The following is a 26,016-nucleotide window of genomic DNA, read 5'->3' as shown; positions in this document are numbered from 1 at the left end:
AAAAAAAAAAAAAAAAGTCCATCAAAAATACAAAAAGATGTTCAACATTATTAGCATATCAGGAAATGCAAATCAATACTATACTGAGATTTCATCTCCCCCCAGTCAGAATGACCATCATTAGGAATACAACATTAACTGCTGGAGAGGATGTGGAGAAAAAGGACTAACTAAACTTTTTACATTGTTGGTGGGATTGTAAATTAGTACAACCACTATAGAAATCAGTGTGGAGATTCCTCAGAAAATCAGGCATGCAACCACCACATGACTCAGATTCTACTTCTCGGTATTTATCCTAAAGAATGAAAGTCATACTAAACCAATACATGCATACCCATGTTTACAGCAGCACAATTCACAATAGTCAAACAATGGAACCAGCCTAGGTATCACCAACAGATGAATAGATAAAGAAACCATGGTGTTTATGCACAGTAGAGCTGTATTCAGACATAAAGAAAAATTAAATTAGGGCTGGGGATGTGGCTCAAGCGGTAGCGCGCTCGCCCGGCATGCGAACGGCCCAAGTTCGATCCTCAGCATCACATACAAACAAAGATGTTGTGTCCGCCGAAAACTAAAAAATAAATATTAAAAAAAAATTCTCTCCCTCTCTCTCTTAAAAAAATAATAAAATAAATTATGTCATTTGCAGGAAAATGGATGGAACTTGAGAGTATTATGTTAAACAAAAAAAGCCAAACTCAGAAGGTCAAGGGTCATATGTTCTCGTATGTGGAAGTCAGAAAAAAGGAAAAGGAAAGGTGTGCGGGTGGAGAGCTCATGAAAATCAAAGGGAAATCAATAGTGGGGGTGGTACAGGAGGAAGAAGAGAAAAAGTGTTGGGAAGTCATAATGGTCAAATTGTTTTGTTATAGTGTGTGTATATACAAATATACAACAACAAATCCCATCACTATGTACAACTATAATGCCCCAATAAAATAAAATAAAATAAAGTAGAAAAAAAAAAGAATTCTATCTTAAGTCAGGTGTGGTGACACAAACTTGGAATCCCAAATACTTGGGAAGCTGAGCAGGATTCATACATCAATGTCAGCCTCATCAATTTAGCCAGACACTCAGCAATTTTGTCTCTGTCTCAAAAAAGAAAAACGACCAGGGACATAGCACAGTGGTAAAGTTACCTTGAGTTCAATCCCCATCCCAAAAAACAAACAAAACAAAACAAACAAAAAAACACAGTAAAACAGATCTTTTTAAAATAAGGCAAGATACCATAGACTACTCACTTTAACATCCCTTTGCCACTAGTGCCCACTCCTCCACTAATTCAAATTATCATGTATCTAGTCTAGCCCCTCACTATTACAGATATTTTATATCTGTATGATCCAAAATCTAGGACTGCCAGGAGTAGATAACATCATACCACAAGGAAGTATGGTTAGTATATAGAGGAATAAAAATATACCCTAAATTTCCTAAATTTCCAATCAAATGAGCATACCTACTCTCTCACTCTTACAGCACCTTCCCTGTAAGCCAGATTTAGTAGTAATTTTAAAAACATAATAAGTACTAAGTTTTGTAGAAACACTTGTAATAGAATTCACTAAAAGTAACATTTCTGGGCTGGAGGTATATAGCTCAGTAGTAGAGTGCTTGCCTAGCATGCTCTAGGCCCTGGGTTTGATCACCAGTGCCATGCGGGGAAGGGGAATGCTTTGTTATTATTTGACAGTGTGAAGTGGCATGCCCAATAGTCAGTCTCAACTACTTGGGAGGAAGAGGGAGAGGATCCCTTGAGTCTCGGCATTTAAGGACAGCATAGGCAACACAGCCAGAATTCGTTTATTTAAAAAAAAAAAAAAAAAAAAGTCCTTTGTATTTTTATTTTTTATTTTTTAGCTTTTATTTTATTTTTATGTGGTGCTGAGGATCAAACCCAGTGCTTCACACATGCCAGGTGAGCATGCTACTACTTGAGCCATATCCCCAGCCCCATATATTTTTATTTTTGATGATGCTGGTGATTGAACCCAGATCCTCATACAGGATACTCTACCACTGATCAATATGTCCATCCCCTCCAAAAGTCCTTAATTTTTGCAAGGTAAACATGAATCTATATTACAATGTTTTCATCTATTTTTAAAGGCTTTTTTTTTGGGGGGGGGGGCAGTACTGGGGATGAAAGCCAGTACCTTGTGTGAACTAGGCAAACGTTCTACCACTGAGTCATATCTCAGCCCACTAGAGTTTTTATTTTAGTCTCCCTATTACCACCACCACTAGTACTAGACATTAAACTCAGGGACACTTCTATATTCCTAGCCTTCTTTAGTTTACATTTTGAGACTAGGGCTCACTAAGTTGCTAAGGCTGGCTTTGAACTTGTGATCTTCCTGCCTCAGTCTCCCAAATAGCTAGGGTGGGTACTATGGAGTTTCTAAAACAGTGCCTGGAAGCCAAATGATGCTGTATGTAAAGGAATGCTCATTCCTCTCTTCACAAATAAAAAGAATTTAAAATTTAAAAAACCAAGAATTGGGAAAAATTGCCCTGCCTAATGTCATTAAACAACTCAGGTAAATCCAGACACGGTGGCACACACCTATAATCCTAGTGACTGGTGAGGCTGAGGAGGATCAAAAATTTTCAAAGCCAGCCTCAACAACTTAGTGAGGCCCTAAGCAACTTGGCAAACAATGTCTCAAAATAAAAAACAGAAATATAAAAAGGGCAGGGAATGTGCTCACTGGTAAAGTGCCCTGGGCTCAAACCTTGGTACCAACAACAACAACAACAAAAATCAGATAGAAATGATGCTGCTTCTTTCCCAAGTACTCCTAGCATGGATGAGGCCTTGAGTTCCATTCCCAGTGTTGGGGGTGGCATGGGGGTTTATGTATCCAAAAAATGGGGGTTAAGCGGGGAATCAGAAAAACTTACCCAGGTTAGTTTAAACCATGAGAGCCAAAACATATGACTATCTCCTTTAATAAAAACACTTTAAAGAATAAGGATCACTCCACAAATTTAGGCTACAGTCAGTTGGCTATTAATATAAATAAAACAGAAAACACTTTAAAAATGATTTCATTTCTATTTAACATATGGTCACTTTTTAGCAGACATATGCATAAAACCACATGATCCTTGCAAACCTGAACCAACCAACTGCCTTCTAAGAATCATATGCTTAAAAAGACAGGTAGCTCTAAGAATACAGCTAGTAAAAGAAGCCAAGATGAAATAAAGGATCCAGTTTTCCCCCAAGCACAGGTGCCCACACCAAACACCAAAAGATGGGTCTGATCTGACACCAAACACTTACATCTTCATTCCAGTCCTCTGTTGGCCACTCCTCCACAGAATTCTTCCAGGCATCTGTTGGGAAATGAAAACCAAAGAATACAGCTCAAAGTCAAATATCATCCTTAATCCTACTGATTCTTTTTCGTGTACCATGCAAGAAAAAAAAAAATCATATACCCTTTTTAGCAATCAGTTTATAACTCAAGAAATATGACATTCTTAATCTATTCTCAATAAAATCAGGAATGTTTTCAAATGCAACTGAGCGTTACATACATAAAATTAAATATATGTCTCAAATTGATTCCACCTCAATTAAGTAATACCCAAGCAATCCAACCATAATTAAGGAAATACAAGCTGGAAACTATCAAAAAAAAAAAAAGAAAGAAAGAAAGAAAATATGAACACAGCATTTTAAAAAAATGCATTTAACATTTAACTAATTTCTTTCTTTTTTTTTTTTTTTAAATATTTTTATTTTTCAGTTCTTGGCTGACACAACATCTTTGTATGTGGTGCTGAGGATCGAACCCGGGCCGCACGCATGCCAGGCGAGCGCACTACCGCTTGAGCTACATCCCCAGCCCATTAACTAATTTCTTATAAAATGCCTTAAAGTAGAAACAATATTCATTTTTAAGGCAGATTTGCCCAAGACCCTAATTCACATGAATTACAGAATTACCAAATCTAGAGATGCGACCTTTTAATAAAAAATATTAGATCCAATGCATGGTTTCCTCACAGATCCCCCCAAAAATTAACAATTCTGCTGCTCTGATCAGGTCTGCTACCATAATAAGTCCAAAGGAGCTGGAACAGGTAGAAAGTATGTGTTCAAACAGTTCTCACAGAATATCATACATACAACATTTATCAGTGCTTTGAAGAAAAATGTTGCTATACAAAAATGCTAACTTACGTAAGTACAGCATTTATTCCCCTACATTTTAAAGCATGCATGTAAGCACATTAACTATAGAAATTACTTTTAAATAGTAAGGAATCAAAGCATTAACCATAACCACTTCTAGAAAAAGGGACTGTGGATGTTTTCAGTCCATCATGGGAAGAAAGGAATTAAGCATCTGACATGCAAAATCCCATTTTTGCTTCAAGTTTGTGTGAAAAAAAAAAAGTAGGGAAACACTTCTGCTTTAAAAAAAAAAAAAAAAAAAAAAAGGAACAGAGGTAACCAAATCTAACTCCCTTGACATCGTGTTAATAATCTAACATCCAACTTCTTTGTGTTTCTGAGGAAGAATCCTTATTGCTGGAACATTTTTAATAGAATATCCTAAACTTAGGATCAGTTATGGCAAACAGTCACAAAATACATGGATTCAAACAGCACAGGTTCCTCTAAATTGTCATAAATACTATGCTATTCTATGGATGAAAAAATGTAGATAATTCAAAATTGAAAATATTTCTGGTTGTGGAGAAACCTATACATGTTGCTTACAAACCTCAGCTATTACTCTGAACCACAGGACATGTATGCCCAGAATGAAAACCATGGATCCCAAATACCGCCTGCCTACTTCTTCAGTATCTCTTGGCTGTGTCTGTGAATTGTTAATAAAATTCAATTCAAGGGGCTGGGATGGTGGCTCAGTGGTAGAGTGCTCGCCTAGCATGCATGAGGCACTGGGTTCGATCCTCAGCACCACATAAAAACAAACTAATGTATCCAACTAAAACTAAAGATACATAAATAAATAAATATTTTTTAAAAAATTCAATTCAATAATTGAATTAATTAATTAATTAATCTGATCCTTTGTGTTGTCTTATCATGATTTCTCCAGAAGTGACATAAGTAAAATATGAATCTCTCTGAATAAAGGTATTTTCTTAAAGGTAGAAAGAAGATGGATATTAAAAAAAAAAAACAACTATTAGCAACTGCTCCTAATAGGAATCAGTACAGCTGGCCAGCATAGGCAACTACGCAAAATCTAGTTCATAACAACAAGGGCTGGGGCTTTGGCTCAGTAGTAAAGTGACCCTGGTTTCATTCCCCACTATGGGAGGCTGAGTGCTGGGGATACAGCTCAACGATGCAGTACTTGCCTAGCATATGCCAGGACATGGGTTCAATCCCCAGTACCAAAATAAATAAATTTCAGATGAATGATTTATGTTCAACTTAACTTGATGTTAGTCCTCTAATGATACAACCTAAAAAGCCACATAGGAAAAAGAAAAACAACAAATATTCTGTAGCACCTTGAATTCCAATCTATAAAACTTTTTCAAAATCTTGTCAAATGGATGTGAAAATATAAAAAAAAAATAATAAATTTTTAGCTATCATTTATAAAAACAGAAAATATTATAATCATTTTATAAATGACCTTGTATATACATACCAACCACTGAGCTACATCTCCCAGCCATATAACATATCTTAACTCTGTTTAAAAAAAAAATTTTTTTTTTTGTACTGGGGACTAAGACCAGAGGGCTTTACAACTGAGCTACATTCCAGTTCTATTTTTTATTTTAAGGCAGGGACTTGTCAGGCACAGTGGTGCCTGCTTGTAATCCCAGGATCTCAGGAAGCTGAGGCAGGAGAATCGCAGTTCAAGATGCTAGCCTCAACAATTTAGAAAGGCCCTAAAGCAATTTAGCAACACCCTATCTCAAAATTTTTAAAAATAGATAAAAAGAGCCAGAAATGTGGGGCAGTGGTTAAGTGTCCTTGGGTTCTAACCCTACTACCGAAAAAAAATAAAAGAAAGGGTCTCACTAAATTGCTTAGGGTAAGGCTGACCTCAAATCTTCAATCTTCCTATCTCAGCCTCTTGAGCCTCTGGGAATAACATGTGCATTTCGGCATGTGGCCCTAACTGCAAACTTTTTAAATAAAACATTCATATATTTAAGTAAAAAAAAAAAAAACCTTTTTCCCCCAAAGGTATTTTTTATACTTTTTTTTTAAATTTTAAGTTGCTGACGAACTTTTGTTTTATTCATTTATTTATATGTAGTGCTAAGAATCAAATCCTGTGCCTCACACATGCAAGGCAAGTGCTCTACTACTAAGCCACAACCCCAGCCCCCAAAGGTATTTTTATTGTATCAATGTAAACCCATATACACCTTCATACAATAATGTTTTTACAAGTTAAAGTTTAGAAAGAAAAAAGAAGACAGAATGTTTTAGTTAGTTTTTGCATCACTGTTACCAAACCAAAATAACTTTTTCTGGTAAATCCTAAGCTGTGTTGTGAGCATTTGATGCCAGGTTGTTAGATCAATATAATATTAAAATTTTCAAATATCAAGACAATGTAAGTACCCTTGAAAGAAAATGGTCAGCACTTGAAACAGAGTCAAAGATAAGTACAGGTAGTCCTGCTTCATCTGTGTTTTCTTTTTTCTTTTTTTTTTTTTAATATTTATTTTTTAGTTATAAGCGGCCACAATGTCTTTATTTTATATTTATGTGGTGCTAAGGATGGAACCCAGTGCCTCACGCATGCTAGGCGAGCGCTCTACCTCTGAGCCACAATCCCACCCCTTCATCTGTGGGATTTCATTTTCAATTTCTATAGCCATACAAAGTCCACAAATATTAAATGGTAAATTCCAGAAAGACCAACTATATTCTCATAACTTTAAAAAAAAAAAGTCCTGTAATTTTTTTTAAGTTGTAGATGGACACAATATGCTTCTTTATTTATTTATTTGCTTTTATGTGGTGCTAAGGATTGATCTCAGTACCTCACACATGCAAGGCAGGCACCCCTGAGCTACAGCCCCAGCCTCCAGTATAGTTTTAATTGTTCTATTATGAGGCTATTATTGTAAACCTTTTAACAGTGGATCATTTGTGAATTAAATGACATCATAAGTATTTGTGTATAGAAAAAATACATAGTATGTGTGCATATTCACACACAAAAGGATACTATCTGCAGTTTTAGGTACGTTGGAACATACCTACCCAATAAGGTGGGGGGCACCTATATGTAAACGTTGCATTAACTATCCAAGGAGAAGTAAACTTACTACAATCCATACTGTGAAATGATACTGTGACTCAAGCAATGAAGCTTAAGACTGATGACTCCTGAACATTCAAATTACATAACCTTTCATTGTTTTCATTCTCCACGTTAACCAAGCTCCCTTCCCACTTGAACTTTTCAATCTGTTTGGCAGATACTATTTTTTTACCAAATTTATAAATTAGCATTCTGACCATACCCAGTCTTACTGGAGACTGAAGTCAGGGACACTTTAACATTGAGCTACATCCCCAGCCCTTTATTTTTAAGTTTAAGATAGTGTCTCACTAAGCTTCCCAGGCTGACCAAAAATTTGCCTCCGCCTTCCAAGTTGAATGGAATTAAAGGTGTGAGCCATTTTTTACACAGGGTTCATGTTATGGATGTTTTGTCTTTTGATAACTTCCTATGTTTGGGGTCATATTTCATTCAGTTAATATTAATTTATGTTTTTATTAATATAATCTCAGTTGTGTATATTATTACCAATAAATCTTCTGAAGAGCTCTATGTAAACATTTGCCCATAAATTTCAGAAATAATCTGCTAACAGCAAAGATAAAGAAAAACCTTCAAAAAGAATATTGCCCTAAACCCATCTATGATCTATATCTCTTTATCTGGCCAATTTTAAAAAAAATTTTTTTAATTCTTTTTGTCTACAGTAATAGGGATCAAATGCATAGTGGTTTTACCACTAATCTACATCTCTAGCCGTTTTATTTTTATTTTCCATTTTCAGACAGAGTCTCACTACATTGCTTAGTTCTGGCCTCAAACTTGCGATCCTCCTACCTCAAACGCCAAATAGTTAGATGACAAGCATGTAGAAGTGTGCCCAACTATCTCACCAAATTTTACTATACACCATTAACAATGTTTAAATATTTCCATTCCAGTAAAAAGTCTTTGGCAATGAAACTATATACGTATGCTACACATTCTGAAATTAAGTATGGCTTGATATTGATTTATACAGATTTCCTTATACGGCCTCTTTCTCAGAGTTCAGAAAGGAGGGAAAAAATCAAACTTATCAAGGAGATTTATAAGTGAGAGACTCTGGAGGTAAGAACTAACTAAGATCATTCTCAGTTTAGTCTCCATTAGCACACTTGGGCTTTACCTTTGTAGGACAATATAAAACTCCCAAACATTTAAAACCCATCTCTAACAAAAACAGAACACTTACCAGGTCCCTCTTCTGCACCATTCTGAGTAGCTTCCCAAACTACTAGTTTTGTCCCACAACCATCTGTAGATGTAGAATCTGAATAGTCTGCAGGATTAAATGTCCTGGAGTTTAAAATAAGAAAAAATAAAGGCAAATGAAGAAGACACCAAAGCCACAAAATTAAGTGTACACAATCTTCTCATAAAATAAGCCCAGTTCCTCCTTGCAGCCACTGTAAAATCTTCTCCCTCCTTCCACTATTTAATTTCAGTGAATTTATCTAGCCTCCAGGATGCAGATCTTCTAAAAAAGTAGGGATCTTCCATATAGCCTTGCAACATGGCCCTATTTTTCTACAACATGGTCTCTGCATCTTAAAGTAGACATAAAGACCGGAAACATGTCTACGGTCATACCACCCTGAACATGCCCAATCTCCTGTGATCTTGGAAGCCAAACAGAATCAGTTAATAGTCAAACAAGAGACCTAGGAATGTTTAAAGTCAAAATAAAGGAATTAATAGGAAGTCCCACAGAAAACTAATACATAACAATTCTTTTCTTCTTTTTTTTAATACTTCTATTTTATTCACATTTTTTTAAAGTGGTTCTGTGGATAGAACCTATTGCCTACACAGGCTAGGCAAATGCTCTGCCACTGAGCTACAGCCCCAGGCCCAGTTATGAATCTTTTTTTTTTTTTTGGGGGGGGGGTAATTTTTTTTCTTTTTATGGTATATTTATTTTTTACTTTTTAGTGCACGACAGTTATACATGATAATGAGATTCCTTTTAACATATTCAGAAATGCATAAAAAAAGATTTCTCCATTTCAATCCCCAGTACTATTCCCTTCCCTCCCTTCCTCCATTCCCCTCAATTATGAATCTTTTACAACAAAATTATGTCCTCTTTTATAGCACCAATGAATATAGACAAGAAAAGGTTTTGTTCAACATCCCTGATACATTCATTAAAATTCTACTGAACAACCCCATAAGGTAAGCAAAGGTCAAAATAAAAACTAATGTAAAAATTTTCACAAAACATGTAAACAGAAAAATCCACAAAATAATTTAAAGGTAATGGGATATACTTGGATATTTTAACATTCTTGCCAGTTTTTGTTTGTTTGTTTTAATATTTATTTTTTTTTTTAGTTTTCGGTGGACACAACGTCTTTGTTTGTATGTGGTGCTGAGGATAGAACCCGGGCCACACACATGCCAGGCGAGCGCGCTATGGCTTGAGCCACATCCCCATCCCCTCTTGCCAGTTTTAAACATGTATTTTCATTTTGCCTTTTTTTCCTTAATTTGCTCAGGCAGAAAACAGGATGACAGGAGGTATCAACAACTTGAGAAGGAACCAACCAAGAGTACCACCTGAAAGCCGTGGAGAGACAAAGGGCTTTTCCTGGAACTATTCCCTTCCTTCCTGAGTTTCACCATAAGGCTACCCTAAAATTTTGTTTTGTTTTTGTTTTTTTCTTGCAGTACTGGAGATTGAACCCAGGGGTACTTTATCACTGAGCTACATTCCCAGTGCTCTTTATTTTTTATTTTTTTTTTTTATTTGGAGAGAGGGTCTTATTAATTTGCCCTGACTAATTTACTATATCCTTGCCTGTTCAGCTTCCAAAAATCACTGGGATTATAGTGTACCACAGTACCCGGCTTAACCTAAGTTTTTGTTTTATTTTATTTGGCAGTGCTGAGGATCAAACCCAGCACATGCTAGACAAGTATTCGACCACTGAGCTGTATCATCAGCCCACCCTAAGATTTTTTAATATAATTTTTTTAAAAATATCCAGTGGGGACTAAAGTTGTGACTCTGAGGTAGAATGCTTGCCTGCCAAGTGTGAGGCACTGGGTTCAATCCTCAGGACCACATAAAAATAAAAGGTCTGTGACCATCTACAATTTTTAAAAAATATTTTAAAAATACAGTGTAAACTAAGGTTTTTAGGCAAAATGATAAAAAAGAAAACCCAAACACCGTTGGACACAATGGCCCACACCTATAATCCCAGTCACTTAGGAGGCTGAAACAGGAGGACTGCAGTTCCAGGCCAGCCTCAACAACTTAGGGATGCCCTAAGTAACTTAGTTGAAACCCTGGCTCAAAAAAGGAAAATAAAAACGGCTGGGGAACCCACTTGAATCTAATGTATGAAATATGATATGTCAAGAGCATTGTAATGTTTTGAACAACCAATTAAAAAAAAAAATAGGAAGAAAAAAAAAAACGGCTGGGGATGTAACTTAGTAGTAATAGTCACCAGGATTCAACCCCCAGTATCAATAAAAGAAAGAAAACCCAAACACAATGACACAATCATAAACTACTAATTATAGCATCTATTTAGTACATTTTTCTTTACTATCATAATTTAGGACAAATATACCACTTAGTTATGAGTAATCATTACATGTACTTATCAATGAAGGAGAAGTGTTCGATTTACCAACTCCTATGCAGTGGTTCCAAACCAGGGCAGATTATGTACATGCACAGACACACATGCCAGGAACATCTAGCAATGTGTACATTCTGACTGTCACACTTCAGAAGGCATGCTACTGGCATCAAATAAGGAGAAGAGAAGAAGAATGCGAAACATCCTGCAATTTTCAGAACACCCCACTACCTCAATAAATTATTTTTAAATTGAAAATGTCCATAGTGTCAAGGCTAGAAACCCTGCTCTAATGCCCATTGAATTTTAATTAATTAATTAATTAATTTCCCTTTTTTTTTCCCTTGAAACATCAATTTCATTTGAACTATTTTACTTGTTATATAAAACTCTGGGGACAACAAACAGGAAGGGAAACTACTGTTAACAGCAAAGGAAGAAAATAATTACAAAAATAGGTTGAAGGGGACTTACCCCATGCTTTGGGCTGAGAATCTTCCTATTCCTCTCCCTCTGCCACGTCCAAATCCTTTCAATCAAACAAAAATATGCTTTACTAATTATGTCTTCATCAACTTCATCCTATATTCACCACATACACAGTATCATTGTTGTTTCTAGTGGCCCTAACATTCCCACCCATGACATTAATGTGCTGGTTCCTTATTGAAACAATTACCCACCCAAGTTAGGAAGTTCAAAGGTAAGAGAAAATTTAGTTATGAATGTGTAATATCTGTAAAACGTGACGGCTGAACATAGGTTATATTATAAAACAGTTTGCATTTTTTTAAAGCTATGGAGTGAACCAGGCATGATGGCGCACACTTGTAATCCAAGTGACTCAGGAGGCTGAGGTAGGGTGGGGGATCATAAGCTTGAGGACACCCTCAGCAATTTAGCTAGGTACAATCCCTAGAAACACACAAACCCAAAAACTAGCACAATACAACATGACATCATAAACCACTACTAAAATTCACTAAAAAATGAAATGAAAACCAGAAAAAGGAACCTACAAAGTAATCTCACAGTGTTACTAAACATTGTTTCTAGTAATAGGACAATGACTAATGAGAATAATGGCAGCACACACGACAGGAGGAAAGACCCATAATTAAAAGCTAAAACTACAAAACTCTTGTTGGAAAATAGATCAAACACACCATAATATTGAATTTAGCAATAATTTCTTGGATATGACACCAAACACATAGCCAACAATAACAAAAACCATCTGGGACTTTATGAATGTTATTTATATATATATGGACACCTAAAACTCAAAAACAAAAAAATTCAAAACCAATGACAGCTGCCAGGCAAGGTGGTGCCTATATTCCCAGCTACTAGGGAGGTTGAGGCAGGATGACTGCAAGTTCAAAGTCACTCTGGGAAACTTGGCAAAACCCTATCTCAAAATAAAAATTAGAAGGGCCTGGGAATGTGGCTGACTATTTAGCACTCCTGGGTTCAATCCCCAGTATCAAAAAATTAAAAGGCCTCAGGATGTACCTCAGTGGTAGAGTGCTTACCTAGCATGCCTTAAGCCCTGGGTTCAATCCACAAATCCAAAAATATAAATAAATAGATAGATAGATAATGTTGAATTAATAGAGAGTAAAATGATGGTTAGTGAAGATTGGGGTAGAAGGAGTTCGTACTCAAAGTTTCAGCTACACAGGAAGAATAAGTTTGAAGATCTATTGAACAATAGTGTGGCTTTAATCAATAATAATGTATTATATATACCAAAATAATTAAGAGTATGTTTCCTTTTTTTTTAGAGAGAGAGAGAGAGAGAGAGAAGAAAAGAGAATTTTTTTTAATATTTATTTTTCAGTTTTTGGCAGACATAACATCGTTGTTTTTATGTGGTGCTGAGGATCGAATCCGGGCCGCACGCACGGCAGGCAAGCGTGCTATCGCTTGAGCCACATCCCCAGCCCAAGAGTATGTTTCAAATGCATCACCACAAAAAAAATTTCATGTGCCATCGTAAAATGTTAATTAGCTTGATTAAATCATCAAATAGTGAATAGATATCAAAATTTAAAAAAATTTTTTTTACATAGTATCACCTAGGTAAGACACATGTATTAAAATCTAACATGACTTTAAAAAAAATAATAATCCAAATGACTTTTTGTCAGAATTTCTAGTTTTAAATTATTCATAAGTTTTTAAGTTCATCTGAAAGTAATCAATAAGTTTTCCAAAACTACATAAGCCAAGCAATTCTCTCACAGGCATCAGTAAATGCATCTTAATATTTAGAAGACCAAACATTCTTTCAGAGTACACAGTCATCCCTACTCAGAGCCAAATGAAGACTGCCTTCTTCCTCCCATCGCTAACCATTTCCTTAACACTCATTCAGACTTACCTTTATTACGGGCTCTTTTGCCACGGTCTGAAGGTTTGTCCCCTTGATTAGAATCAATCCCATTCTCTTCACCTCTAACTAAGTAGAGGAAAAAAAAAAAAACAGAAAAAATCTATGTTTTGTTTCAAACCTTTTGTATATAACCTTACCAAGACACCTATTAAAGCAAGGACTAAATGAAAAAAAGTCTAAATTAAGTTTGCTTCAATTAGCCACTTTCATTATACAACTATGTAATATAATAAAGAATTTGCTCATTAGTTAAGCTCAATGTCTGGAAAGGCACAAAACAGCAAAATAGCAATACTAGAGAAACACTGTGTCCTTGGGAAACTTGAAATATCCAGATTGTGTCAACATATAGTCTCCCTTTTTCCTCATCTATATTGTCATTAAAAATTACGTATAATACAGAAATTTTGATAAAAGATACTAGCACCCCCTCTTCCCCTCACTTCTATTCAGGGCATAATCACATAAGGTCTCAGTGAGGCCTTCCTTTAAATACATTTACGTTTGCCATAAACTTCCCCATAATCTTCACCTCTCTTTCTGCCTTTGTTTTTTCCCACAGAATAGTTGCTACATAACACTACTAAAATACTATATAAGACCTGGGGATGTACCTCAGTGGTAGACTGCAAGCTTGCATGCACAAGGCCCTAGGTTCAATCTTAGTATCTGCCAAAATGTTATATAAAATATTTTACTTATAATTGCTACATGTCACCCTACCTTCATTAACATTTTTTTAAAATATTATTTAATTATCAATGTTTATTTTATTTACTTATATGTGGTGCTAAGAATTGAATCCAGAGCCTCACACATGCTAGGTAAGCACTCTGCAACTGAGCGATATCCCCAGCCCTAATTAAAGTATAAATATTAGGAATGCAAACTTTTTAAATGTTTTACGCACTGGTATATGGCTATAAGATTATCTATTACTTAGTAAATATAAGTGGAATAAATGAGCAAGCAAAATCTCAAGGGCTGTTTAGGATAACGGATGCCAAAATCTGGGTCTAATGGAAAGTATTAAGAAAATCTTTAATTGTATCATAGTAAGAATAATGTGTACCACTGAATAAATAGTAAGTCCCAAAAAAAAAAAAAAAAGAAAGAAAATTCTACCTATTCAACTTACCTCCTGATCTAACCCTTGCCTATCTGTAAATGGGAAGAAAAAACAGCTTCATATATCAGTGAATCAACACCTCCAACTTTTTTTTTTTTGGTAGTTGTAGATGGACAGCATGTCTTTATTTTATTTGCTTATTTTTTTGTATGTGGTGCTAAGGATTGAACCCAGAGCTTCACAAATACAGGGGCAAATGCTCTGCCACTGAGCCACAACCCCAATCCCTCCAACATGTTTTTAAATTAGAGAATGCCCTTTATCCGTGACAGTCTTAAGGTACAAGGTACAAGGTACAAGGTACAAGGACCTACAGTCCACATTAGGGCTGACAGGAAACTGCTTCACAGGTTCTAGAACTACTCTGATGCAGCTCATTACTAATATTAATTATTAGATAAAATTTTGCATTGAGAAAGTAGATTTATGACCATTCTTTGGACTATTGTTTCAGCTTTTCAGAATATATGAAAATTCTGAAAAAGGAGAGAAAAGATTCAGTACTTACAGTACTCTCTGCCACGATTGCCACCTCTTCCTTTTCGTATGTTGTTTACCCGTCCACGACTTGCATCTCTTTCAATTTTCTTCTCTCTGTTCTCTTTGTTTTCTGAACTTTCCTTACCAAAATTCTTTTTCTTACCCCCTACAGTCTCCCATGAAGTCTATCAAAAAGAAGAGTTCTTATTAAAAGTTGTCACGATTATCCAGGGTGCATGGATGAATCTTTCAAACCTAACTATCCACAACTTCCAGTCATTTGCATATCATTTCATTATTTTCCATATGGTTCTACCTTCCTGATAAATGTCTTGCTAAACTCTGTTGCTACACAGTGAACAAATATTCATAGGTTTTTGTTTTTTTTTCAGAGAGAGAGAGAGAGAATTTTTTAATATTTATTTTTTAGTTTTCGGCAGACACAACATCTTTGTATGTGGTGTTGAGGATCGAACCCGGGCCGCACGCATGCCAGGCAAGTGCGCTACCGCTTGAGCCACATCCCCAGTCCCTATAGATATTAACTGATATGAAAACATACTATGTTTTCCCACCTCAGAGTCCTTTCCTCAGCTAGCATAGAAATACAATAAATGTTATTTCCCCAAGCTCTTACTTACCTGAGGAGTATGCCTTAACCATACTAATTCAAAGACTAAAAAGTTACTTAGAAATTCCAAGAATAAATCATTGCAATTATCCAAAGAAATCATCTAAAAAAATTAATACTACATTAAAATTTGGGTTGGTTTTGGTGTGGATTTTTTTTTTTTTTAACATAGCAGCCAAAATTCAACCTCAAGGAATTGTTCTAATGAGGAATCAAACAACTTATATAACCACCTCTTTCAATACATTTACACTCCCCTAATGATAACACACACACACATACATAAAGAAATTGCTAAGAATGAGATATGACATTCATAAACAAAAGAGTATCAAGCAGTGTTGAAAGAAAATTCCAATGTTGGCCCATTAGTTTCTACTTGCATTCTCATAACCTACTTTATTTCACAAAGAATTTGAAGTAATTCAAACCCAAAATAAGAGTAATAATTATTTCAATCTTTTAAAAATCTTAACAGAGCTGGGGTTGTGGCTCATCGGTAGAGCGCTCACCTATCACGTGCAAGGTGCTGGGTTCATTCCTCAACACCACATAAAAATAAATAAATAAAATAAAGGCATTGTGTCCAACTACAGCTAAAAAAAAAAAATTAAATCTTAAGGGGGGAAACAACTTACTAATATTATATTAGAACTAGAAAACGAAAAGTCATCTGATAGGCTGAGTTATTTCCAAAATACTAAAAGCCTACTTCAAAATACTTTTTTTTAAATAAAAATTTTGGTCTTTTACATACTTCTACCTGTTTATATTTAATCACTGGATTTAATATATCATTTAATATTATGAAATATAATTGGATACAAAAATAAACAAAACAATTTAAACAAGTAATTTTCTTCCTCTAAGCTTTAATAAAGATTAAAGGTACAGGCATTTAAGCCAGGCATAGTAGCACATGCCTGTAAAATACTAGGAGTTTGGGAGGTTGAGGCATGAGGATTCCAAGTTCAAAGCCAGCCTCAACAACTTAGCAAGGCCATAAGCAACTTAGTGGGACCATCTCTCACAATTAAAAATAAAAAGGAGCTGGGTGTGCAGCCAGTGATTAAGCATACCTGGTCCAATCCCCAATACAAAAAAAAAAAGATGGTGGCACCTTAAAAGCAAAGGAGGAACAATCATATACTCTCTTTTTTCTTTTCTTTTTTTTTTTTTTTTTTGGTACTAGAGATTGAACTCAGGGGTACTTGACCACTGAACCACATTCCCAGCCCTACTTTGTATTTTATTTAGAGACAGAGTCTCACTGAATTGCTTAGCACCTTGCTTTTGCTGAGGTTGGCTTTGAAATTGTGATTGTCCTGTCTCAGCCTCCTGAGCTGCTTGGATTATAGGTGTGTGCCACCACGCCCAGCAACAAGCATCAATTCTTGTACAGTTCTAGCAAGCATGCCACTATTTTAGCATTCCTAATGATACCTAGCAATGATGTCCAAATTTTAACTTGAATAGTTTTTAAATCAGTAATTCTACTTCTAGGTCTTTATTCAAAAGAAAATAAACTAATAATTATACAGATGTTCATCTATAGATGATGGTCAATAGAATGCTGGTAGAAGGGGGGATTGTTCCAGAACATCCATAAAGGGAACAGTACATAGTTATACAGATACACACAGTTAAAGGTCCTTGATGTAAGTAAAGCAAGCTATTGGGGCTGGGTTGTGGCTCAGTGGTAGAGTGCTTGCTTAGCACACGTGAGGCACTGAGTTCAATCCTCAGCACCATATCAAATTGAAATAAAGATATGTGTGTGCACCTAAAACTAAAAAATAAATATTAAAAAAAAGCAAGCTATCAGCAAACAGCACATGAAACAGAATTACATTTTTAGTTAAAAAGAATCCTGTGCATATTTGTGTGTGTATGTTTTATTTGACTTAATCTTTTCATCTTTCTACACTGCTTTTCCAATTAGAGGAAACAATAAAGCTATTTATTATAAGGAAAAAATTCAATTGTATATAAATGTAAATTTTTTAAAAAGTATTTTTAGTTATAGATGGACACAATATCTTTTTTTAATTTATTTATTTAAATATGGTGCTGAGGATCAAACCCAGTGCCTCACAGGTGCTAGGCAAGCACTCTACCACAACCCTAGCCCACAAAAGCAGTTTACTATTTTTACTATGATTACAATGTTTGCTAATATAATTGAACTAAACAACTGTACAAGGAAAAAAGTCTGTTCTCGTAGATTAGCAAGACAGAAAGTAAACTTTCAAGATTCTGGAAAAAATATACACAGAGTTAGCATAATGTGTATGTGTGGTGCACGTTTTTACAAAGCCAGACCAAAGGGTAGTCCATCATTACAAAGGGTCCAGCTTTATAGCTTTCATTTGAGAAAGAGGAAAATATCTTTCTCCATTTTATTCAGCAAAGGAGATACCTACCTCAAGTAAGTCTTGACTCATGAACTCTACACAGACAAACAAAATCCCCTTTGGTGGGGGGAATTAGAGATAGAACCTTAAAGGAGGTATTTTGTCTAATACCACTGTAAATGCTAAAGAAATTATCACATTTTCCACAACTGTCTTCCAAAGCATGCACACAGCTAAAAACATTGGCATATGCCTATAATCCAAGAGACTTGAGAGGGTGAAGCAGATTATAAATTCAAGGCGAGCCTCAGCAACTTAGGGAGAGTCTCAGCAACTTAACAAGACTGTACCTCAATATAAAAAATTTTTAAAAATAAGGGCTAGAGTTGTAGCTCAGTGGCATAGTGCTTGCCTAGCGTGTGTGAGGCACTGGGTTCAATCCTTAGCACCATTAAAAATAAAACAAATAAAATAAAGGCATTCTCTCCATCTACAACTACAAAAATGTTAAAATAATAATAAGAAGAAGCCGCCTAGCATGGTGGTGGCACACCTAATCCCAGTAACGGAAGAGGCTGAGGCTGGAGGAGCACCAGTTCCAGGACAGCCTCAGCACCTTATCAAGTCTCTGAACAACTTATCAAGGAAAAAGAAAAACAGAAAGAAAAAAAAGTTTACAGGCTTTCACAATAAACCAGATTATTTTATAAAAGACTTCCAGAAGAACTTCTGCCATCTGTATTTTTCTACTTACAGAATGTGTCTGAAGAACTTATAAGAGAATGAAATGTCCTCCTGGATACATTTTACTAACTACAAGATTTCAAGATCAGATTGTTCAAAATTATTTTCCAATCTCTTAAGCTTTGCCAACAGCTACCAGCACATCTTAGTAGAAACAGTCAAGAACATTAATTCTAGGGACTGATAGTTTAAATACTTGTGATCATATTCAATATTTGCCTTTGAGAAAAATTATTTCAAAATATCATGGTCATTTTACTTAACACATTTTCAAAGTAAAAATTTTGTTTTGGAAAAGGTTAACCAATAAAACAAGATTTGTTTGCTTTCATGGCTTATGAAACACTCTTAGTCCTAGCAACCCTACAGTGTTTACATCACTGTCCCCTCCAAATAGCTGCACCACACTCAAGGGAAAATAGTCATTACAGCTGGATAGCTGAGGCAGCTGCAGACAGCAACCAGGTGAGAAACAAGGCAAGGAGGAGGAATGAAAACATGCCGTATAGACTGTCCTAAGCAAATCAAGATTTTGAAAGGGCTTTCCTCACAGCCCAGTCAACTCCAAACAAGAATACTCTTTTCTGACTATGTCCAGGCCCTAATTTGCTATTTTCTGATCTTTAAAGAAAACATGTCTATGTTCAAGAGTGCTGAAGAAAGTTTTGTTTGGGGGAGAATAACATGTCAGTACTACTTTCTGATACACAGCCAAGAACTATCTCATACATGGCTGAAAACCACATCCTTTGGGTTCAATCCCAAATAATAAGGGGAAGTTAAAACTCAATTCAACATGGATGGGGACTTGGCTCAGTGGCAAAGCATTTGCCTAGCACCGACAAGGCCCTGAATCTGGTTCTAGAACCATGCATGTGCACACATACTACACATAAAACCTTCGTACAAGACAGAACTAGACATTTAAAATTTTTAATGTCAGGCTAGGGATGTTAACTCTGTGGTAAATCACTTGCCTAGCAAGTGTGAGGCTTGTATTCAATCTTTAATATCAATATTGACAAAAAAATAAAAACTAAAAATTCACCTGACACAAAAATGGAATGAAATCTACAGGAGCTAATAAAGTAAAAGAAAGAAACAGTATCTGGGCATTACCTCTCTATCACAAAAGGAAAAGAGCCCCTCCAGTTAATGATTTGGAAATGTTTGTTTATTCACAGTGTTTCCTTTTTTTTTTTTTTTTTTTTTTAATATAAGGAGTAGTGCTCTTCAGTGCATTTTGAAAATAACTAAGTCATTATGTAGCTTCCATTAGCAATAAAATAAACATAGTCCCCATATTTCACAAAACCTAGAAAATACATTCCCCTAAGGGTCAGTGAACAAAAACTATTCAAAATTTGAATTTATCATTTAAAACATGATGTTTTCCAACAAATTCATGTATTTAGTGGTTTATTATGTAAACAGTACTCTCCTGCCTGGAATTTTCTCCCCTGATGCTTCTACACTCAAATTGTGTTATATGTATCCCAAATTACCTAATTTTTATACTAGAAAAATCCCATTCTGCTTGTTACACATCAACTAAAAACCATCATTTCTGTTTTCAGTTTTTCATAGTAGTTCATTTTTATGCAACCTCCCAATTAGGGCCTGTCCTAAAAGAAAGAACATGATTAAACTTGAACACAGACAAGAATGGTATATTTTTCTGTGTGTATGTGGCAGTGCTAGGGATCAAACTTAGACAAGCACTCTGCCATGGGGCAACATCCCCAGCCTCAAGAAAGGTACTTTTTTACACAATCATCTTTATATCCTCATTTTGGCTTTTAGGTAAAACATTATTTGTTTTAATCTGCTCTTAAACAGTTTGCTCAATTTAAAAATACAAATGAGATACTATGCAATTTACACGCAGAAATCAAGAGATAAGGCTAACAACAGCTGGGTGTGGCTTAACTTGCATCCTTCCTAAAACCAAAGAGATGAGTACTAGTATGTCTACACATTTGCCAAACTTTTAGTTTTTGTTTTGTTTTTTATTTTACTGGGCACAATGGTGCATGCATATAATGCCAGCAACTCAGGAGGCTCAGGCAGGAAGCTGAGATAGAATCATAAGTCTGAGGCCAGGCTGGGCAACTTAGGTTGGAGGTATGGCTTAGTAATAGAGCACCCCTGGGTTCATCATCACAAAGGTCTTTTTTTTTTTTTTTTTTTTTTTTTGCGGGGGGGGGGGGATTGAATTCAGGGACACTGGACCACTAAGCCACATCCCCAGCCCTATTTTGTATTTTATTTAGAAATAGGGTATCACTAAATTGCTGTGCCCCTCGCCATTGCTGAAGCTGACTTTGACCTCCTGATCCTCCTGTCTCAGCCTCCCAAAAGGTTGGGATTACAGGTGTGCGCCACCATAACCAGCACACCACAAAGGTTTTTTTCCTTACTGTCCGCGTGTGTGTGATAAAAACTATTGTCAGTATGTCCACATAACACTCCCACATAAGCAAAAAGATATACAAACAAATTCCGATTTTCTGTGAAACTAGAGATACAAGTAATAGTTAGAGGTGAAATTGGAGATGAAATATGAGCACTGGGGAATCAGGAGAAGTTTTTTTAGGTGGTGAAAATGTCCACAACCCATACAATTTTGTAAGCTGTGTACAGCTGGAGTAGATCAATAATTTCTGTTTTACATCTTTGCATTCTAGAACTTCATTGAAGACACCACATATGGCTGGGACCAGCAAGCGCATCCCAGCAGCTCGGGAGGCTGAGGTAGGAGAATCTCAAGTTCAAAGCAGCCTCAGCAACTTAGCAAGGACCTAAGCAACTTAGTAAGATCTTCTCTCAAAATAAAAAAATAATAATAATAAAGGCTAGGGTTATGGCTGAGTGGTACAGCAATTGCCTCGCACGCGTGAGACGCCAAGTTTGATCCTCAGCACCACAGAAAAATAAATAAATAAATAAAAATAAAGATATTGTGTCCATCTGCAGCTAATTTTTTTTTTAATTTTAAAAATTAAAAAAAGTAAAAAAGGGTGAGATTTGACTCAGTGGTTGAGTACCCAAATACAGCATGGCATTCGTAATCTCCCTCACCTCTTACCCCATCCAAGATGAGATGAAGATACAATATAATACAAATCTCGGCATTACAAATCAATCAATAATACTTACCGTATCTGAATTACCTTCCAGCAATATATTAATAGCCTTGTTCACGTCTCCATTACAATCATGTAGGGCCACTATGCATTCATCCGGATTTTTCCCAGTCACTTCCATAAGCTATTCAAAGTATCAGAAAATGGTTAGGGGAGCAAAAAAAAAAAAAAAAAAAGGTGGGGGGGCTTGATATTTCTACTACAAATATAGAAATTATGCAATCCATTCACATAAGATGGACTTTTGAAGCCTATGAGTTTACAATCAGAAAACAGGTTTACTAGTTTTTTTGTGGTTATCCCATATCCTTTCACTAATACTAACAGAATCATAGTACAAATCAACCCTCCTACAAACTGATGAAGTAGGATTCTTAATTAGCCCCACAAAAATGTATATCATCTATCTACTCAAACTTAGTTTCAGAATAACTGGGTTCCAAAATCTGAACTACTGAAACATTGAGAGATTACAGCAGTGGCTGTAATCCCAGTGGTTCAGGAGGCTGAGGAGAGAGGATTGCACTAAGCAATTTTGCGGGACCCTGTCTCTAAATAAAATACAAAATAGGGTTGGGAATATGGCTCAGTGGCTGAGTACCCCTGATTTCAATCCCCAGTACAAAAAATAAAAAAACATTAAAAGGTTGTATGTAAGTACATAACCAACATTCATAGATAAGCCAGTCCAAACATTCTGCACAGGTACATTTCATACACTGGCTCTCAATTCTTGAATTAAAACACAATAAATATAAACTAAGTTTTAACAACCTGAAATCTTACAAGTAGAGTTCTATTACTATCACAAACTACACTCCTTAGCAAATTATTTCTCAAGTAATTTCAAAAGTGTATTTATAACCTAAGAAATAGCAACTAACTAATTAGCATTTTTTTTACTGGAAAAAAATCATAGACTAAGCACAAGTTTTTCAAGTTTCTGTAAACAAATCTGAGATTTAATTATCTATTATGTTTTAATTACCTTTAATTATTTTAATATAGACTAGCTAAAGTTCATAAAGCTTGACCCTACCAATTCCAGAGATTTGTCTCTGGTCATAAAGCTAATTAATAGCAAAGCTTCTATAGAACACACATCTCCTGATCTCAGAATCACAGCTCTTTGAAATATACCCCTGGGCCTACACATTTCTCTTATTTTACCTATTAGTCAAATTCTACATGCTCTATAGCTTCTCCGTGTTTGAATAATTACAACTAATTTCATGTTTATCAATGTTTATCAATCACAAATTGTCTATCACATGTTATTGTTTGTTACCACATATATATATATATATATATATATATATATATATATATTTTTTTTTTTTTTTTTTACAGTAAAATAAATGTACAAGCTTTACTATGTTCTAAGTTTTATGGGAAGACACAAACTACAGAAGACAAGGAAAGAAAGCTTTCCTATTTTTAATAACACTGAGGCACAGACTCAGAATCCAGGTAAGGTACCTGGGGCTATAAACAGTTATTAAAAGAATCTCCATTCCATGTCACAGATAATTAACTCCTTAATGCAACATCCATCTTGATGAAATATAATTTGTGTAGTGTATGCTGATATGCATAATGGTCATACTCCAAGAAAAATATATTTAATATATTCTAAGGGTTTTGTGGAAGTTGCTGCAAAACAAAGAATTTGAAGTAAATAATTATAAAATACAAAAATAAAAAACCAGGTTTTTTTTTCTCCAAATTCCTGGTTTAATAAGGACTTGTTTATTTTGAGAAAAAAGGTCCCAAACATCAAGCTGTTCACAAAAATAACCCACAGTATCAACTTTAGAAAACAAAAAAAGACTATTACACTAATTACTCTTCTAGAGGATGCATTTAACATGCCAACTCTCATTCACAAAAATACATTGTTACATTTGTGTTGAACAGCCCCACACATGACTATTATGTGGGGGATAACACACATACCTTTAAAACTCAAAGCTGCTCTCAGGTGCTACAACTAAATGAGATTGCCTTTGCAGTTAGGGAAGCAACTACTGAAATCATGTATAAATGGAAAGAACTGTACTCCCTGCATAACAAGAGATTATTTTGGAGACAGTTGATAAAAACCATACATACTTTTTATTGTTAAGTCATAAAGAGGTATCAAAATTAAAAGCAAAAATTACAGGGTAAGACTTAACAAAACTACTAGGAGCGTCAAAGGAAGTGAAAAATGGGACTAGGCGCAGGGCAATATGAATTAATGAACACGGGAAGGACAAAGAGAGGGAGAACAGTGAGCATGTGCTGAAGATACTAGGGGAGAGGATCTGGTGAAATTTTGATCTTAAGACAAGCGCCTAGGTAAAGAAATAATGGGTAAGATTTCTAAACCCCACTATGTGCTTAAGAGTCATCCTCGCCATTGGCGCTGTCTCTGTCATCCTCTCCTTCCTCTGCCTCTTTTTCATCATCCTTGATCAACTCCAGCTGGTCATCCCCCCCCCCCCCCGATCTTCATTATCATCATCATCCAGTAGATCCCCCTCCTCAGCAGAGTCATCTGCACCCTCCTCAGACTCCATCTTCACATTAGTTTCATCTTTCTTCAGGGAGCTGCTGCTCTGCTCCTCTTCCGACTTATCATTCTTCGTCTCTATTGCTTGTTTGCTCTGCTCCTTTTCAATTTTTTCCAGGCTTTCTAGAAGAGAATCCACTTTTTGTTTTATTTGGGTCAGCTCCTTCTTAATGGCCTGAAGGTCATCTCCTTTCAACTTTCCAGACTTGGAAGAAGATCCCCGCTGTCCACTCTTAGAATTGAAGCCACTTTTGCCCCTTCGGGAGGTGTTTCCTGAAACACGCTGGCGTTTAGAGGGCACTACAGCCCTAGCAATAGGAGGAGGAGGAGGAACTCGTGCTGGGTAACTATACATCCTGTCATAATAATCATGTTGAAAGTCATAGTCCAAGTCAAAAGAGGAGCCGTACATCTCCGCTGCAGATCGTTTCACACCTGCCTCTCCTCTGTTCACTTTTGGCTCTGCAGCCAGATTAATATCTAAAACCTGGCCAGCAATCATTCTGCCATCCTCTCCTGCTACAGCAGCCAGAGCATTTCTCTCATTAACATACTGGACGAAGGCAAAGCCCTTATGGACAGAGCAGCCCACAATTTTTCCATACTTGGAGAAGATTGCTTCCACATCAGACTTCTTGACCACCAGAGTGTTGAGATTCCCAATGAATACACGGGAGTTCATGGAGCGTGGATCTGTCTTGTTGGTAACGTTGTTAGCCATCGTGTTTGATAAGGTTCCTCACAAAGGCGGAAGAATATAGCTGAAGATCAAAAAAATCTCACAGGAGGGGGAGGGAGAAGAGATTCGATTCTGAATCTCCTACTCCCAGATTCTATATGAAGAAGTCGACCGCTGCTCAAGGTCAGCAAGGCAGCCGCAACCGCTCAGCCTTCGTCTTTCACAAAAAATCTACCACATATATTTTATTTGTTCTTTTGAGATATACATGATAGTATATTTTGACATATTTGTATACGTCTTATTCTAATTATGATCCCAGTCGTGTGATTGTACATAATGTGGAGATTTATTATGGTGTATTCTTACATGTTCAAAGGAAAATTGTGTCAGAGTCATTGCCATATGCAATTGTTAAAATGCACAGTAAGCATTAAAATTTCTCCAATGATTAGATGAGTAATACATAGAACTGAAGTTAGAATTTCACTCTGTAAACTCATGGACCAATGTTCTGTTTTGTTTATCTATTATGCTATTCAGATAAAAGGCAATATAACATGTAGAAGTACATATCAAGTACTCCCATACAAGATCTCATTCCAGAGAATGAGTTCTATCATTGGCGGATGGAGGAGTTTGGACACAGAGAGGATGGTTTGATGTTGCCCTAAGCTCAAGAGATTCTCCAGTCTCAGCATTTTGAGGTAGAGAGACTACAAAGGAATGTACCACAACAACCAACTGACTACCATAATTTTTAATAAGTTGTTTTTATGGCCTTAAAAAAAAATTACTACTAGCTTATTGTCAACAAGTAGTGTAAAAACAAAGAATCCACACTGTAAAGTAGTACACTATGGGACCGGAGGTCCAAAGAACAATGATCAGAATACAACTACTAAGGACTAGAGAATACCTGACACTGAGATGGGAGGTACAGCTTGGTTTCAAGAATCTTGAAGGGTAAGAAAATAAACAAAAGAGGGCTTGAGATT

At 35.8% G+C, this 26,016-nt stretch overlaps 1 protein-coding gene and 1 pseudogene across 1 annotated transcript in view; both read right to left on the bottom strand.

Annotated features, from left to right (window-relative positions):
- Positions 1-3,187: 3,187 nt before the first annotated feature.
- Positions 3,188-26,016, bottom strand: part of Ubap2 (ubiquitin associated protein 2) — a 63,039-nt gene continuing 40,210 nt past the window's right edge. The window contains exons 5-11 of the mRNA XM_076841332.1: positions 21,799-21,909; positions 14,939-15,095; positions 13,290-13,367; positions 11,378-11,432; positions 8,500-8,603; positions 3,305-3,357; positions 3,188-3,199 (exon numbers count right to left, since the gene is read on the bottom strand). Coding sequence (XP_076697447.1) covers positions 3,188-3,199; positions 3,305-3,357; positions 8,500-8,603; positions 11,378-11,432; positions 13,290-13,367; positions 14,939-15,095; positions 21,799-21,909 — 570 coding nt within the window. The remainder of the gene's footprint in view (positions 3,200-3,304; positions 3,358-8,499; positions 8,604-11,377; positions 11,433-13,289; positions 13,368-14,938; positions 15,096-21,798; positions 21,910-26,016) is intronic.
- LOC143392436 (heterogeneous nuclear ribonucleoprotein C pseudogene) lies at positions 23,902-25,231 on the bottom strand (annotated as a pseudogene).

This window comes from Callospermophilus lateralis, chromosome 2 (genome assembly GCF_048772815.1).
Source record: "Callospermophilus lateralis isolate mCalLat2 chromosome 2, mCalLat2.hap1, whole genome shotgun sequence".
Taxonomy (NCBI): domain Eukaryota; kingdom Metazoa; phylum Chordata; class Mammalia; order Rodentia; family Sciuridae; genus Callospermophilus; species Callospermophilus lateralis.
This window is presented reverse-complemented; position numbering and strand designations above follow the sequence as displayed.